The 15,584-nt window shown below is 42.7% G+C and overlaps 1 protein-coding gene across 1 annotated transcript; it reads left to right on the plus strand.

The window, feature by feature from the left end:
- Positions 1-11,885: 11,885 nt before the first annotated feature.
- Positions 11,886-15,286, plus strand: LOC147638245 (putative pentatricopeptide repeat-containing protein At3g01580). The gene has a single exon (XM_086798164.1). The coding sequence runs from the start codon at positions 11,967-11,969 to the stop codon at positions 15,054-15,056; it is 3,090 nt and encodes a 1,029-aa protein (XP_086654290.1). The 5' UTR covers positions 11,886-11,966; the 3' UTR covers positions 15,057-15,286.
- The last annotated feature ends 298 nt before the right edge of the window (positions 15,287-15,584 follow it).

The following is a 15,584-nucleotide window of genomic DNA, read 5'->3' on the forward strand; positions in this document are numbered from 1 at the left end:
CTTACCACCTGTCACATGCCACATAACCATGACAGCGAACAGTTTCACACGCACGGTTCACGGGCAGACGTCCCCTTACCCAAAACTACACATTGGTCAAGCAAGCATGAAAATAGCATGCAATTTCAATTGCAAGCAAGCAAGCACATAATAAAGATGCTATGCAATGCAACATTAGTATGGACAATCCTCATTCATGAGATCATACCAAAATAGACATGCTCCAGGCAAGTACACGAGGTACCAAACCCAATGGAACACCAATCCACCAGGCATTTCCGAGCATGTACACATCCCAATGGAAAGCCAATTCCACAGTATCACATGAGTGGCATCAATCCTTGGCATATACAACTGCCATGGACACCAATCCAATGTACATACATACATGATAAAGCACGGGTGGACCGATTGGGTGGCCAAATGGTGACATTTGAGAGGGGGCTGATTGGTTCTAGAGCCACGCTTCGTTGTTGGAAAGCACTTGAGAGGAGTTTTGGAGAGCTGAGATTCGTGTTCTTTGTTGCTATAGATATGGGTCCCCTTGTACGAACAATGATGAGAAGTTGAAAGGACCCAACTATGACCATTGGAAGCTACAAATGTGGATCTGCTCATCCACAAGGGTTTGTGGGATATTGTTCAGGGCGCTGAGAGGAAGCCTGAGCGTCCTCAAAACTCTAAGAGGTGGACTCAAGATCAAAAGGATGAATTTGTTACGAAATTACAAGACTGGGAGAATCGGGATTCGAAGGCGCATTTAGTACTTGTGCGGATATGACCTGCTACTATCAATTGAGGGATGGCTTCCTTGATAAGTTGTCTAGCCATATGTGTTACATGTGTCGTGTATACCTCATGGTTATCTTGGTGTGAACGGGCTCGTACACACGGGCACTTTTTACCTTCTTGATGGGAAAGGTTTTTTCCCCTAGAGCATATTGTACTTTCACTTCTCACATATCTTATATAGAAGAAGTGTTCCCGCTCTCTTGCTCTTTTGTGTCTCAAGTTGTGTGTGTGCATGTAATCTTGGTCCCCCTTAACCCAATAGTGGTATCAAAACATGTTTATCAGAGTAGGTGTTATGGCTTATGGCTTGTGCTCTCTCCTTGTGGAGCTTTCCATTGGAGCTTAGAGTAGGTTTGCAAGTTGAAGTTTCCAAAGCTTACACTATAGACTGGGTCACTAAAAAGGGTGCATTTACTCTTCTTATAGCAAAGAGTTTGTGCCTCCTTTAAGATGCCCAAAACTTTTCGAACATGTTTTTCATGATAAGTTGCATTTAAAGTAAACCAAGAAAAATCATCTAGGTGCTCTTTAAAGATCTTTTACATTAGCCGATTGAAAGTTGCAGTGCGTTGGTCAACCCAAAAGGGATAACTATGAACTTATACTACCGATTGAAAGTTGTAGTGTGTTGGTCAACCCAAAAAGGTGCATTTACTCTTCTTATAGCAAAGAGTTTGTGCCTCCTTTAAGATGCCCAAAACTTTTCGAACATGCTTTTCATGATCAGTTGCATTTGAAGTAAACCAAGAAAAATTATATAGGTGCTCTTTAAAGATCTTTTACATTAGCCAATTGAAAGTCACACTGCGTTGGTCAACCCAAAAGGGACAACTATGAACTTATTGTGCCCATATCGAAAAGGATGCACAAGCACATGCACATTGGTTTCCCTATCATATAAAAATCCGAGTGGGATGGAAAGGATGCACAAGCACATGCACATTGGTTTCCCTATCGAGGTACATCATCCCACATGTAAGGTCGTGTCCGTCGACCAAACATGCATGTGATGTACTTGCTTTGTTGTATCAGGTGCACAATGAGGTTCATGTAGCTTATCAAAAACTTGGCAAACATAGATGAGATCATTCCCAACAGTTTACTTGTATTCACCGTTCTTGGTGGGTTGCCGATTCCTTATAGAACTTTGCTACTACCCTCCATTTGATTGCCAAGGGCAATGCCAACTTGTACTCCTTTGATGAGTTGGTGTCCTTATTGCTACAAACAAGAGGAATAGTCCTGGGTAAACCGGTCACGTATGATTTTTAGAGATCACGCTTTTGCTGCCTCACATAAACTAGCTTTGGTAGATCTTAGGGCTAGCCATAATGTAATATCTCATGAAACTTGGTGTTCATTAGGCCAACCCACTCTAACACCCACAAAGGTATACATCAAAACTATAGACTCAATCATAATAGCATGCTTGGGGACATTCACCACTCTATTTCTTCACATTGTGAATAATCTCTTCGAAGGGAAGGTTTATGTGATGCATGTGAGAACCATAGGTCCTCCTTAGGGATGAGGATGGATGGGACACAATTCATGTCACATCAACTGGGGATCACAAACTACAATGCTACATCTTTCCTTAGGGCATGTGACAATGCTCATGGCTGAGGAAGTACCCAAGTCCATGAACCCCTAAGAAAGAAAGGGAGCAGCAAGTTGTGGATTCCCAAGGTAGTAGCAAGTTGTGGGTTCCCAAGGAAGGGAGAAGCAAGTTGTGGATTCCCCAGCCACCACTAATCAATAAGGAAGGTAAGAAGAATACAAACCCACACCCAGGAGATGGTGGATAATAAAGGCACTACTTATAGATCAAGGATATTATGAAGCTAACACATGGATTTCATTGCTCCAAAGAAGTCAGCCTCTACCACGCAACAAACCTCACACAACTTGCCCATTGCACTAAAACTAAAAAGCCATAGGTGCTATCTCAATGATAGTGGAGACCCAATGGAACTAACACTACTACTGAAGGGCTCAACTAAAGGGAAGGAGAAGATGGAACATGACCAATTTTTAAAAGTCCCCTTGAGGAGTAGTGCCTATATGGAGTATATGGAGGAAAATCCCTTTACTTCTCCATCTCAATGGAATGTATGGAGAAATTCCCTCTATCTCAATGGTAGTAGTGGAGACCCAACGTAACTAAAACTACTACTGAACGGCTCAACTAAAGGGAAGGAGAAGTTGGAACATGACCAACTTGAGGAATAGTGCTCGTATGGAGTGTATGGAGAAAATTCCCTCTAAGGTCATGAACTTCTCATGCCATCACTTGAAGAACGTTGCAACACTCTCTAATTTTGCCTCATGAGCTAAAAAAGGTACAAAACCCTCATGAACTAAAGCTAAGCAAAGAAGGGTTCCCCCCTAGAAAAGAGATGAGAGGTGGAATGTCAAAGAAAGTAGTAAAAGAGAGTCCAAGAAAGCAGGAGTGGTCAGAGATCTGAAGAAAGCACATATGAAGGAGTTTATGTGCCGGGAGATCTGAAGAAAACACATGTGAAGGAGTCGTAGTCCAAATGTTCTCAAAGTAAATGCTTTCATCTTGAATCCCCTAAAAAATGGACCATAAATAAAAAATGTCAAGAAAAGTAGGAAAGAGAGTCAAAGAAAGTAGAAGGGTTGAAACCACAAAGAAAGTAGCACAGCACACGTGTTAGAGGTAAGGAATTAGATCTAATGTTGGGAATAAAGGGAGAACACTCAGTGGACATTGCCCACACCCCACATAGGTCATTAGCTTAAATTCACTAAGGGCTTAGCACATCACTAACATATCTTGCATTTCACAATCTCATAAGGTGTACACTAAAATTTGTTTAAAATTGTTAGATTTGTGCTAAAAAGCCACATACATTCCTAGAGTGCGAGTATGCACATACCTAGATTGGTCTAGCCATGTACATACCTAGATAGGTATATAGCCATGCACATACCTAGATCTATAGGCATGCAGCCATGAGAAGATAACCTAGATCTATAGGCATGCAGCCATGAGAAGATAACCAAAGGTATGTGAATGCAAGTTCCTTGAAGTCGGGACACACACATTCTCAAAATTACCGTATGCATGTTCCTACATTTCTCTATGCACACATGTTTCCTTGATTGAAAAATACACACATGTATCTACACTCACTATTTCTGTGTGTATGCACATTCCTTCATTATTACTCTGCTCACATATGTCTAGCAACATATATGTACCCACTGATTTTTCTAGGTATGTACCTTTCATAGAAGATCTTAGTGAACACAGATACCCTATGTACCTTTCATAGAAGATCTTAGTGAACACAGATACCCAAACCTATCCTATATAAACTAGATGGCCCCCTTCTTATTTTTCATCTTTTCCTCATAGTGCAGTGGAGCTCTTGCCAAATTTTCTCTTGATGAGTGTAGCTACTCACACTCACTATCTCGGCTCTTAGCAAGAATTTCAGCACTAAGCCCACATGTCATGTCAGAGTCTGAAAGTAGAGAACTTTGTCGTCATCCCCAACAAGAAGTGGAAGGCATCTAAGACTAGAGTGCAAGAGGAATGCAACACACACTGACTACTCTCCCTTGGTTTGAATATTCTTAGGGCATTAGTATGATGCACAATAGAATGACTAACCTAGAAAAGATTGAGCACAAGCTCACTACTCTCCCTTGGTTTGAAGATTCTCAGAGGTGGATGGTAGTATGATGCACAATAGAATGACTAACTTGGAAAAGATTAAACACAAGTTTGTTGAAAATATGAAAGCAAGAGTAGACTAGAAATGAAACAAGAACACAAATGAAAGACAAAGAGTTACCTTGAGATGAGTGTAGACAAGACACAAGATTGATACATTCATTGATGTGACACCTACAATTTATAGGTGAGAAGTACAAGATTTAGACTCACTTATGGGATAAATGTAGAGGTGCCACATGGCACTAGACTCAAGACACAAAGACTGAATTGAAACTAGACTAGAGAAATAGTACACCTAGTGTGCACTTATTTCCAACACCCTCCTTAAGTGGACACTAGGAGGAAGACAAAAAAACAAGACTATGACATGACAAAAGATAAAACCAAGACAGAGAGACTAGATAGACTGAGAGACAAGACAGAAGACGTGACAGACAAAGATCCTGAGACACCCCTCCTCAAGTGATATCCTCATATGGGTTCACAAGGATAGGGACAAGATGGATCTAAAACAAGACACAGTCAGCTTGATAGACAAATAGACAGACAGACAAGACTAGATAGACAGAAGACTGACTGTAGACAAATAGATGGACCTTGAAGACATCCCCTCCTCAAGGGCAATCTCTGCCTCTTGGGTAGGGACAAGAGAGAGGTCAAAAAGCATAATGAGTAAGACACTAGAACCCCTTGACCTACATCCTCGGTGGTCAAAGTGGTAGACAAGAAAGGTGAAGTAATCAGAAAGCCCACTCCTCATCATGTGAGGAATGAACAGCAAGATCTGCTAATGTAGATGCTGCAGCAACATGGGCTGAGGTAGATGCAGGGGCTGATGTAGAGGTTTTAGAGTAGCAGTCCTTCTCCCGGTGATTATCACGGCCACAAATGGTGCATGGATGAGCCTTGAAGCAGTCCTTCTCCATATGATTAGTTTTTCCACAATGGGTGCAAGGCTTTCTTACCTTAGAACCTCCTTTCTTTGCTAAAAATGCAGTGTCAGTTACCTTTTGTTGTTTTGTTCTTTCCTCTTCTTGGAGAGCATTGATGATACCTTCAAGAGTAGGATTATTGTGATACTTGAAGGTAGTGACAAGAGTAGCATAGGTGTCAGGTAAGCTTTTGAGAAGCACAGCAATAGCAATATCTTCGGAGATGGGGGACTTCACTGATGCAAGCTGAACCATAAGACTGCGAAAATAATTGACATGAGAGGCTATAGTAGCTCCCTCCTGCATATATAGATCAAAGAATGAGATCATAAGTGCAATCTTAGAGTTGCGGGGTCCAAAAAGGGTATCCAAAGTGATCCATGCTCGAGAAGCAGACTGTATGTCGGAGATGTGATGAATGTAATCGTCTCCAAGACCGAGCAGGATGATAGCATAGGCTTTGTCATTCTTGGCAGTGGGAGCATAAGTGATAACTTGCTCAATGTCGGAATCTTCGGGAGCAGCATGGTGAACAACGTCCCAAAGACTTTCTTTCATAAGATGGCACTTGATTTTGATTTGCCAAGTATGAAAGTTGGAGCCATTGAATTTGTCGATAGACATGAGAGAATGAGTAGAAGAGGCCATGTGGGAAGGTCTTACCTCTTGCTAAAGGCAGTGTCTATTCCCTTACAAGATTGCAGAAATGAATGAAAGAAGAGATCCAAACTGTTTTTAGAAGCCGGCTCTCTCACCACTTGTCAAGGCCATAGCATGTGACAGCCCATCGAAGCATGAGGAACTAGCAGTTTGCAGATATGAGGATAAGAAAAGGACTGACCAGCAAACTGAAGGAGACAATGCACAGTACCTTGTAGATTCTTCAAGAGGAAGCGATGGCAGAACTGAATGCAGCAAATAACTTGTTAGGAGGAAAGTCGATCTGCAGCTGCCTTTAGATGATGCACACCCTTGAGTTGATGAAGAAGGCAGCCAAAGGAGAGCTGCAACAGTACAGCGGGCAGCAGGCAGCAGCTCCAAGAAAACGAGAGGAGTACGCAGCAGATATGGAGTGATGCGTAGCCTGTAGATGAAGAAACACCGCCTCCAGCAGATAGACGTAGGCTGCTGCAGAGGTGTAATACAGCTCCTGTGAATAAGCAGCACAAGTGCTGCTCATCCAGAGAGGGAGGCCGACAGTAGCTGTAGGTATGGCTGACAGAAGCTGTAGGAATGGAGTGATGCGCAACCTGTAGAGGGTGAAGCGCCAGCAGCAGCAGTAGAAGGTATTAAGTGATGCGCAGCCTGTAGATGAAGAAATACCAGCAGCAGCAACTGGAAAACAGGCCGGCGCAAAAAAAAAACTGGCGCAGAAAGTTCAGGCCGGCGCAGCCTGTGCAGAATGTGAATAGGCTGGTCCTACAAGCTGAGCGCAGCTAGAGAGATAGTGGCCTGAAGCTATGGCGGGCAACACAGGGCAAGAGCAGCCTGCTCTGATACCATGTTGAAAATATGAAAGCAAGAGTAGACTAGAAATGAAACAAGAACACAAATGAAAGACAAAGAGTTACCTTGAGATGAGTGTAGACAAGACACAAGATTGATACATTCATTGATGTGACACCTACAATTTATAGGTGAGAAGTACAAGATTGAGTAGACTCACTTATGGGATAAATGTAGAGGTGCCACATGGCACTAGACTCAAGACACAAAGACTGAATTGAAACTAGACTAGAGAAATAGTATATTTCCAACAAGTTCACATACCACACAAACTCATGCTATGAGGTTCTTGGTGGTGGGTGACCATATATATATATGTAACACATGGAAAAATAGGGCCTTCCAAGGATGGCTAGCCTACTAGATTGGGGCCTTCCAAGGATGGCTAGCCTACTAGATTGGGGCCTTGACCTCCCCACCTATCTCCAACACATATCTCTAATACATTTCTTGGGTGGCCATATATATTATGTAGCACATGGACAAATTGAGCCTCCTAGGGATGGCTAACCTACTAGCTTGGTGCCTTGACCTGCCCACCTATCTCCAATACATCTCCACCTATAACCCCACCTCTATCTCTCTCTAGTACATCTCTAGTTATAACCCCTAACCTCCCCACCTATCTCCAATACATCTCTACCTATTACCCATCCACCAACATGGACACAATGATGGTTGCCTGATGTCAAATTTATAGCTAGCACTCACTACTATATAGAGAGCCATGTTGCACCTTTCTAATGTGTTGGATCCAAAGATATACAACAACACGTTAGGGGTATCTTGTCAGGGGTCTTATCTGCCCGAGGAGTTATCATGGGCTTTGAAACTAGGATGGTGTGGAATGGGAGAATATCACAAATCAGGCTAGGGCACTAACCCTTATGACACACCACTGGTGGACTAATAGGTATGCTACATGTAATCCTTCAAACCTAGCCAAGGTGAAGCTAGGTCAAAGGGTGGACTACTATGACAAGAGCTCACTAGTATATTCATAAACTGGTAGCAAAATATTGGTGTAAGGATGGTTTTGACCATGGTATTGTATCATCAAGCAAGTTGGGACAGTTGCCACCCCCCGTCTCTGTATACAAGCTATTCCAACTATCTCCCAACTATCAGTAGGAATGTGCCAAAGACCACCATCCTTAAAGGCTCTCCCATTTGCACTCCACCCGTAAAGAGGACCCATAGAGAGGAGGGAAAAGATATTGAATGGTGGGACCCATAGAGAGGAGGAAAAAGATATTGAATGGTGGGATTGAATATCCACTATCCTTAAAGACTCTCCCATTCACTCTTTACCCACAAAAAGGACCCACGCAAAGGAGGCAAAAGATATTGAATGGGGGGATGAAGATCCACTTTTCTTGATAGTGGAGACACCATCCATCCACACCTATCTCTACCACAATAGGTACAAGCTTCTACATACCATCCACACCTATATCCACCCTAGCACATGTGCTGGCTTCTAGACACTATCGTAGCATATAGCAGGGTCCCTCCTTGTGTTTCATCTTCATAAATGCAAACCCTATCCACCTTTCACCTTCACAAATGCAGGTCCATTAGTTGTCCATGACTGGAAAGCATTTACACAATAGGACAGATCCCAAGGAGGCTTGGTAGTCAAAGCTAGAAACCTCCAGGAGAGCCTATAGTGGGACCATATAGTGATTTTATGAAGGGAATCTGCTTAATCAAGATATACATGTTAGAAACATGCAGACCCTATAGTGGGACCCTACAGTGGATTGATGAAGGGAATCTACATAATCAATCTATATATGCTACCATGATCCTCACATGGGCCATTGCTAGATTTACCAGTTAGGATGACCAGACTCTTGGAGGATATAGTAAATGCATAGCCAATGATCTCATGCATTAGCTACCATGATCCTCACATGGGCCATTGCTAGATTTACCAGTTAGGATGACCAGACTCTTGGAGGATATAGTAAATGCATAGCCAATGATCCTCACATGGGCCATTGCTAGATTTACCAGTTAGGATGACCAGACTCTTGTAGGATATGGTATATGTGCAACTAGTGATCTCATGCATTGGCACAAAGAGAAATTCATGGCTATTGATCAAGCTTTATTACTCACCCAAGCCATATCCTACTAGATGGACATATAGAGGAATGCAGTTTATTGCCTTGAACAATGCTTATAGAGATTCTAGAGAACAAGAGTATAATCATTGGTTTAGAGAGGACCTAAGAAACAATTAAGGAAAGAGTTATAATTGGATCCAAAGTGGTGGGAAGGCAAGCAACAATTGTAAAAACCTATAGTGAAGGCCCTTAGCCTTCACTATAGGTTTTTACAACTAAACTTATCACATCATAACATATGCATTGAGGAGATTAGTGCTACCTCTTTTTCCACCATCCTCTCTAAAATCCCTTTTGTCGACCCACCCTTCCTCACCATGTTTATCTTCCTCACCATGTTTATCTTCCAAGGCATCTTCACCTTTGTCGATCCCCTTGTCCTTTGATCCCCGCCCATTCTTATAAGGCATTAATGTAGTGACATTATTGGTGATGCAAGTGCGGTGATCTAGCTTTCCCACATGAGGGGTTTGTCCATTCTTGGCAGCTAGAGGCAAGCTCCTGCATTGACCTTGCAATTTCCCATCGTGTACGGCATTAGAATGTTCCTTGTAATTTCTATTCCTTCCATCATGAAAAAGTGTTCCTTGTAATTTCCATTCTTTCCATCGTGCTTGGTGATCAAGTGCCTAAATTGCTTTTGGTGGTTCCTATTATGCTTGTTACATTGTAATTTTAGTGTTGAAAAAGATAATATGATGTTGGAGGGTATTTAGGATTGGTTAGCTGAGTGGGAAACCTACTTCAAGCTCCTATCAAAGAATTAGCAACTTTTTACATGACCTTAAAAGGGAACGTGGTGTCAAGATGGGGTGCTTAGGGAAACAAACCCACACTTGGCTAAGCTTTTATAGTGCCTTTGAAGGTCAATGGCTCCACAATCCACAATGACTCTAGAGATTGCAGCTTGCAAGATACAATAAAAAATAATATCCTTGTGGAGAACTATATACACTAGGAGCTAAGCTCTAAGGCTATTCCCTAAGAATGGTACCATATATTGCTTACCTTACTGAAGCATGTGTTGTGTTAGCTTCACTAAAGAGCCCCCAAGGTAACTTCCTGTTGTGGCTGTGCTAGCCTGTCACCTAGATCCTCACTTTGTCTTCACACTGGAGAGATGCCAATGAGGTGTGAGGGAAGAGATAAACCCACATTAATGGAGGCAATGATAAGCTCCAACACTCAATCCACTCAAGCAAGAGGTGAACAGAAGGAAACTCATGGAAATACATAACTCAAATCACTACCATCAGTGCAAACTTCCATTAAGCAAGGCATGGATCAAGACAAAGCATGCAAGAGAGTAAGGGTGAGAAGAGAGATCACAAAAAATGTATACAAGGGGAATGACTTTTGTATTACTCAATGTCAAAATTGACTTATACAGAAGTGGCGAGTGTTCACACTTGGCCAGCCATGGCCAGCCATGGCCAAAAAAGTCAACGGCAATCTATTCTAGCCTAAAGCAAGACCTTGACTTCCCCTATTTTACATTAAGCTCTCTGTAAGGTCACTTTATATATTCTAGCACTGTTGTGTTGATGAAAGATAATCTTCCAGCCATGTCCAAAAAAGTCAACGGCAATCTATTCTAGCCTAAAGCAAGACATTGACTTCCCCTATTTTACATTAAGCTCTCTGTAAGGTCACTTTATATATTCTAGCACTGTTGTGTTGATGAAAGATAATCTTGCATTATAAAAAGATGGTGTAGTACCTTAGAAGGTTAGGGCGAGGTGAGGTCATGTTAATGGGAGTGGTTAACATGTCATGGTGTCACACATTTCACATTTTGAATATTTAAAATTGTCTCACATCTATGTGTGTATTACTACTGCCAAAAATACCATTGAAGCTATTTAAAGAAAAGCACATGCATAGAAAACACCACACTTAACCCAACAAGAGATATGCAGATTTGGCCTAATCTATTGTACACTAAGTAACAAGAAATGCATAGTCAACAAATTAAGTGTTGTTTTGTTTCAGTAAATTGATTTTAAAGATTTGTAAAATGGCGATTCTAACAAAAGTGCATTCACACTTTCTTGTACACAATATGTAAAAATATATTTTATTTACTTATATAATATAACCACACTTTTAGTGAACATAGGACCATAGATTTGCGAGTTTGGTTTGTGTAATTGGACTATTGTAAACATAGTATTGTAGGTTTGTGAGTTTGATTTTATGAAAGAGCTTAAGGTACCCCCTCCCATGACCAAAAGCATGTAAAAAACATATGGAAACATGCTTTTATGATGAGAGAAGAGAGGCACATTACCAAAGGCATCTTTGGCTTATAACACATAGCAATTGTAGCACGAATGAGAATCCACATTGTGTACGATTTACCAAATGTAAGCGACGACAAGGGAAATGAGGTTTCATGTATTTGAATTGAGAGAAAAATAAAAAGTCCTAAAATAAGCAAAGGAACCATAACCCATTCGTGTAAGCCCATGTGCTCATCATACCCATACGTGCATTTACACCCCAAACAAAGTAGACAATACCCTCTCATTATAGTTATCCAGACCTTGTATGGCTACATTGTCCATGCACCCCGTAATGCGCCTATTCTCAAAGCCTTCTACCTAAAAGCAAGCTCTTGAGCTCTCAATATAGCTGGAACACTCATTATAGCCAACAAAGATTATTTTATGTTTTTTTTAAATTCCTTTTTTTTTTGGGACCTACCACATCGTCACATGGAGTAACCACAGGATAGTGTTTGATTTTTCGCCACATTGCTACTTGCCTAAATATAAGTTTTTGATTTTTTAGCAAATAAAAGGAGCAATTAGATGACATTAGATCCATAATGCATTTGACCATTGCTTAATGTGGGGCTTATGAGTTTTTCAACTTGAGAGTGACGATGGGATTATGGGAGGGAGGCCCAGGTTCGAGAGACGCGAGGTCTTAACGTGTTTAGCTGCTGGTGCCTGTAGTCTTTCATCATCAGCATCACCATCGCTGAGCCATCAAGAGTTGCAGCTGTACCTCTCAAAATGGCGGTTGGACAACGGGCCCTACGACAAGGTAAGCTCTTCTCCTCCTCATCGTCGTCATCATCATCATCAATGTCATCCGCTCAGGTCGACAGAGCCCCTTGGATTGAACCCCTCTCCATATGGGAGGTCGGTTGATCATGAAATTTCAGCTCTCTGCCAGCAAGGTTTGTTAGACAGAGCCTTACATTGCATGGATCAGCTCTCCACATCCCCCTCCCATGATGTCTATGTGTCCCTCCTCAAAACCTGCGCCAAGAAGAAAACCCTAAGCCTGGCCAAGCGTGTCCATGCCCATCTTTCCCTTCATAGCATCCAGCCCCATGGCCCCCTCGGTGAGCACCTTGTCTTGACCCTCGCCAAATGTGGTGGCCTCCAAGATGCACGCCATATACTTTACAGCTTGCCCTGCCGCACCGCTCTTTCTTGGACAGCCGTGATTTCTAGCCTGGTTGATCATGGGCGTGGTCATGACGCCCTCGCCATGCATCGGCACATGGTGGAAGATGGTGTTGTGCCAACATGTCACACATTTGCCAGCCTTTTTAGGGCATGCGGCAGCATCCCTGACTTAGAACAGGGCAGGCAATTACACGCTGATGCCCGGCTGAAGGGCTTTGCTTCAGAGGTCTTTGTTGGTAACATCCTTGTGAGTATGTACAGGCGGTGTGGCAGCATTGTGGAAGCAGAGCACGTATTTGGTGGATTGCCACGGCGTGATGTTGTATCATGGAATTCAATGCTCTCAGCTTATGTGGGCCAAGGGGAAGGAGGGAAGGCTTTACTATTATATAGACAGATGCGAGAGGAATGCTTCAGCCCAAATCAACAAAGTTTTGTGATGGCTCTTCAAGCATGTGGCATGCTTGCAGAGATGGAAGAGGCTAACATTGTAAAGTGGAGATCCAGCAGACTTATGTACTTGGATATTGTCCAGGCATTGCATGCTGAGGCCAGGAGGAAAGGCTTTGCTTCACATGCCTTTGTTGGTACTACCCTTGTGACCATGTATGGCAAGTGTGGGACCATTATGGAAGCAGAGTATGTGTCCGGTGGTTTGTCTGACCATGATGTTGTGTCCTGGACTGCCATGCTTTCTGCATATGGTCATCAGGGCCAAGGAAAGAAAGCTTTACAGTTGTATAGAAAAATGCTAGAGGAAGGCATGAATCCAGACCCAAAGGCATTTGCAATCGCCCTTCAGGCATGTGGCACACTTGCTGAGAAGGAAGAGGATACCTTTGTGGATGAAAGCGCCACCAAGTTGGTATCCCTTGAAATAGTCCGAGCATTACATGCTGATTCCTGGAGGAAGGGATTTTCTGCAGATGTCATTCTTGGTAGCATGCTTGTGAATATATACAGCAAATGTGGAACTATTGGAGAAGCAGAGAAGATTTTTTGTGCGTTGCCCCAACGAGATTTTACAGCATGGACTGCCATGGTATCAGCATATGTTGATAAGGGTCAAGGAGAGAAGGCTATGCGACTATATAGACAGATGCAAGAGGAAGGCGTGAGGCCAGACCATCAAACTTTTGCAACTGCTCTTCAAGCATGTGGCACCCTCGCTCAAGAGGAGGAAGCTATCATTTTGGGGGCGCGATCAATTAAAGCGAGGTCTCTAGATATTAGTCGAGCGCTACATGCTGATGCTCAGAGGAAGGGCTTTGCTTCTGATAGCTTTGTTTGTAACACCCTTATTAGTGTATATGGCAAGTGTGGGGCTATTACGGAAGCAGAGAACGTGTTTAGTGCAGTGCCGAAGTCTGATGCAGTGTTGTGGATTAAGATGCTCTCTGCTTACCTGGAGCAGGGTGAAGGGGAGAACACCTTACAGTCCTTTAGATTGATGCAAGAGGAAGGCCTGGATCCAAACCCACAGACACTTTTGATTGCTGTTCAGGCCTGTGGCATTCTTGCACAGAGGGAAGAAACGATTGTTGTGGAGGGGCGATCAACCAAGGTGATGTCTCTGCGAATCGGCCAGGCATTGCTTGCTGATGCCCAAATGAAGGGCTTTGATACGGATGTCTTTGTTGCTACGGCTCTTGTGAACCTGTTGGGGAAGTGTGGAAGTATTGAAGATGCAGAAACTGTGTGCGCTGGCTTGTCCCAGCCTGATGTTGTGCTATGGACTGCAATGCTCTCAGCATACATTGAGCAGGGCCAAGGAGAGAAGGCTTTAGAGTTGTATAGACAAATGCAAAATGACTGTTTGTTAACCTTGGATGACATCACACTTGTCTGTGTCCTTCAAGCATGTGGCAAAACAGGAACCTTGGAGATATCTAGGCAGCTCCATTTCGCCATTGTTTCTGCATCGTACAATCTAACTTGTTTTCTCGCAAGTGCTCTCGCCTATGCATATGGGAGTTGTGCAAGCATTGTGGATGTGCTGGCCGTCTTTGATGGACTGGTTGAGCCTGATCTTGTGACATGGAATGCATGCATTGCTGGGTACGCTGGAGAAGGAAATTTCATAATGAGCCTGAAAATGGCTCAAGAAATGCAACTGGTAGGCTTCAAGCCTGATGGAGTAACTTTTGTCTCACTTCTCTCTGTTTGTAGCCATGCTGGTCTAGTTTACAGAGGTTTGGAGTTCATTGAATCCATGGGCAGAGATTACCAAGTAATGCTTGACTTGAAGCATTATGGCACCATATTAGATCTCCTTGGGCGTGCAGGTGACTTTGAGAGGGTAGGAAACATACTGAGGAGATTGCCTTTGCAGGCTGATTTAGCCACCTGGTTGTGTTTGCTGGGTGCTTGTCGCATACACGGTAATGTGGATCTGGGTAAACAAGCATTTGATCATGCAGTGAACTTGCAGCCAAAAGAGGCTGCTCCCTATATTTTGATGTCAACGATCTATGCTGATGCTGGACTGCACTATCTTGCGGATGAAGTGGACAGGCTTAGACCACAAGGGTGCAAGGAGATGGCCTGGCCAGAGCTGGATTGAGCATGAGCAAATCATATACTTTTCTTGAATTGAAGGCCTGCTGCACTCATTATGATAAGGGTAAATATGGAGTAACCGTACCCAAAACATATTGCTTACTGCATTGCAGTGAAGACAAAAAGTGTGGCCATTCTAAGAAACTGTACTTGATAGATGTGTTTTAAGATATCCATAGATGAAGAATTTACATAAGGATACATGAAATGAAAGCCAAAGTTACATGGCTTAGTCATTTTTTATTTTTTATTTATTTATATTGGAGGTGGTTGGTTGACACTTTAACATTTGGGACCTCTCTACGAGAATGCTGCAGGAAAAATCCCAGCTGCATTCAGGAAGTCATATTTGAAAGAATGCAAAGGGAGAGAGAGAGTCAAGAAATGAAAGGCAAAGCAACATGGCTTCATTGGACTTTAAAAATTCATTATGTTTTTGTAAGGTGTTTGTGTTATGTACCTAACAATAATCCTCAAGATTAGCTCCTAATCTAGGCAAGGTTGAAGACCCTGAGATTAGGGGGAAGGCTGC

The sequence above is a fragment of the Cibotium barometz genome, chromosome 5 (assembly GCF_041138505.1).
Source record: "Cibotium barometz isolate CiBa-2024 chromosome 5, ASM4113850v1, whole genome shotgun sequence".
Taxonomy (NCBI): domain Eukaryota; kingdom Viridiplantae; phylum Streptophyta; class Polypodiopsida; order Cyatheales; family Cibotiaceae; genus Cibotium; species Cibotium barometz.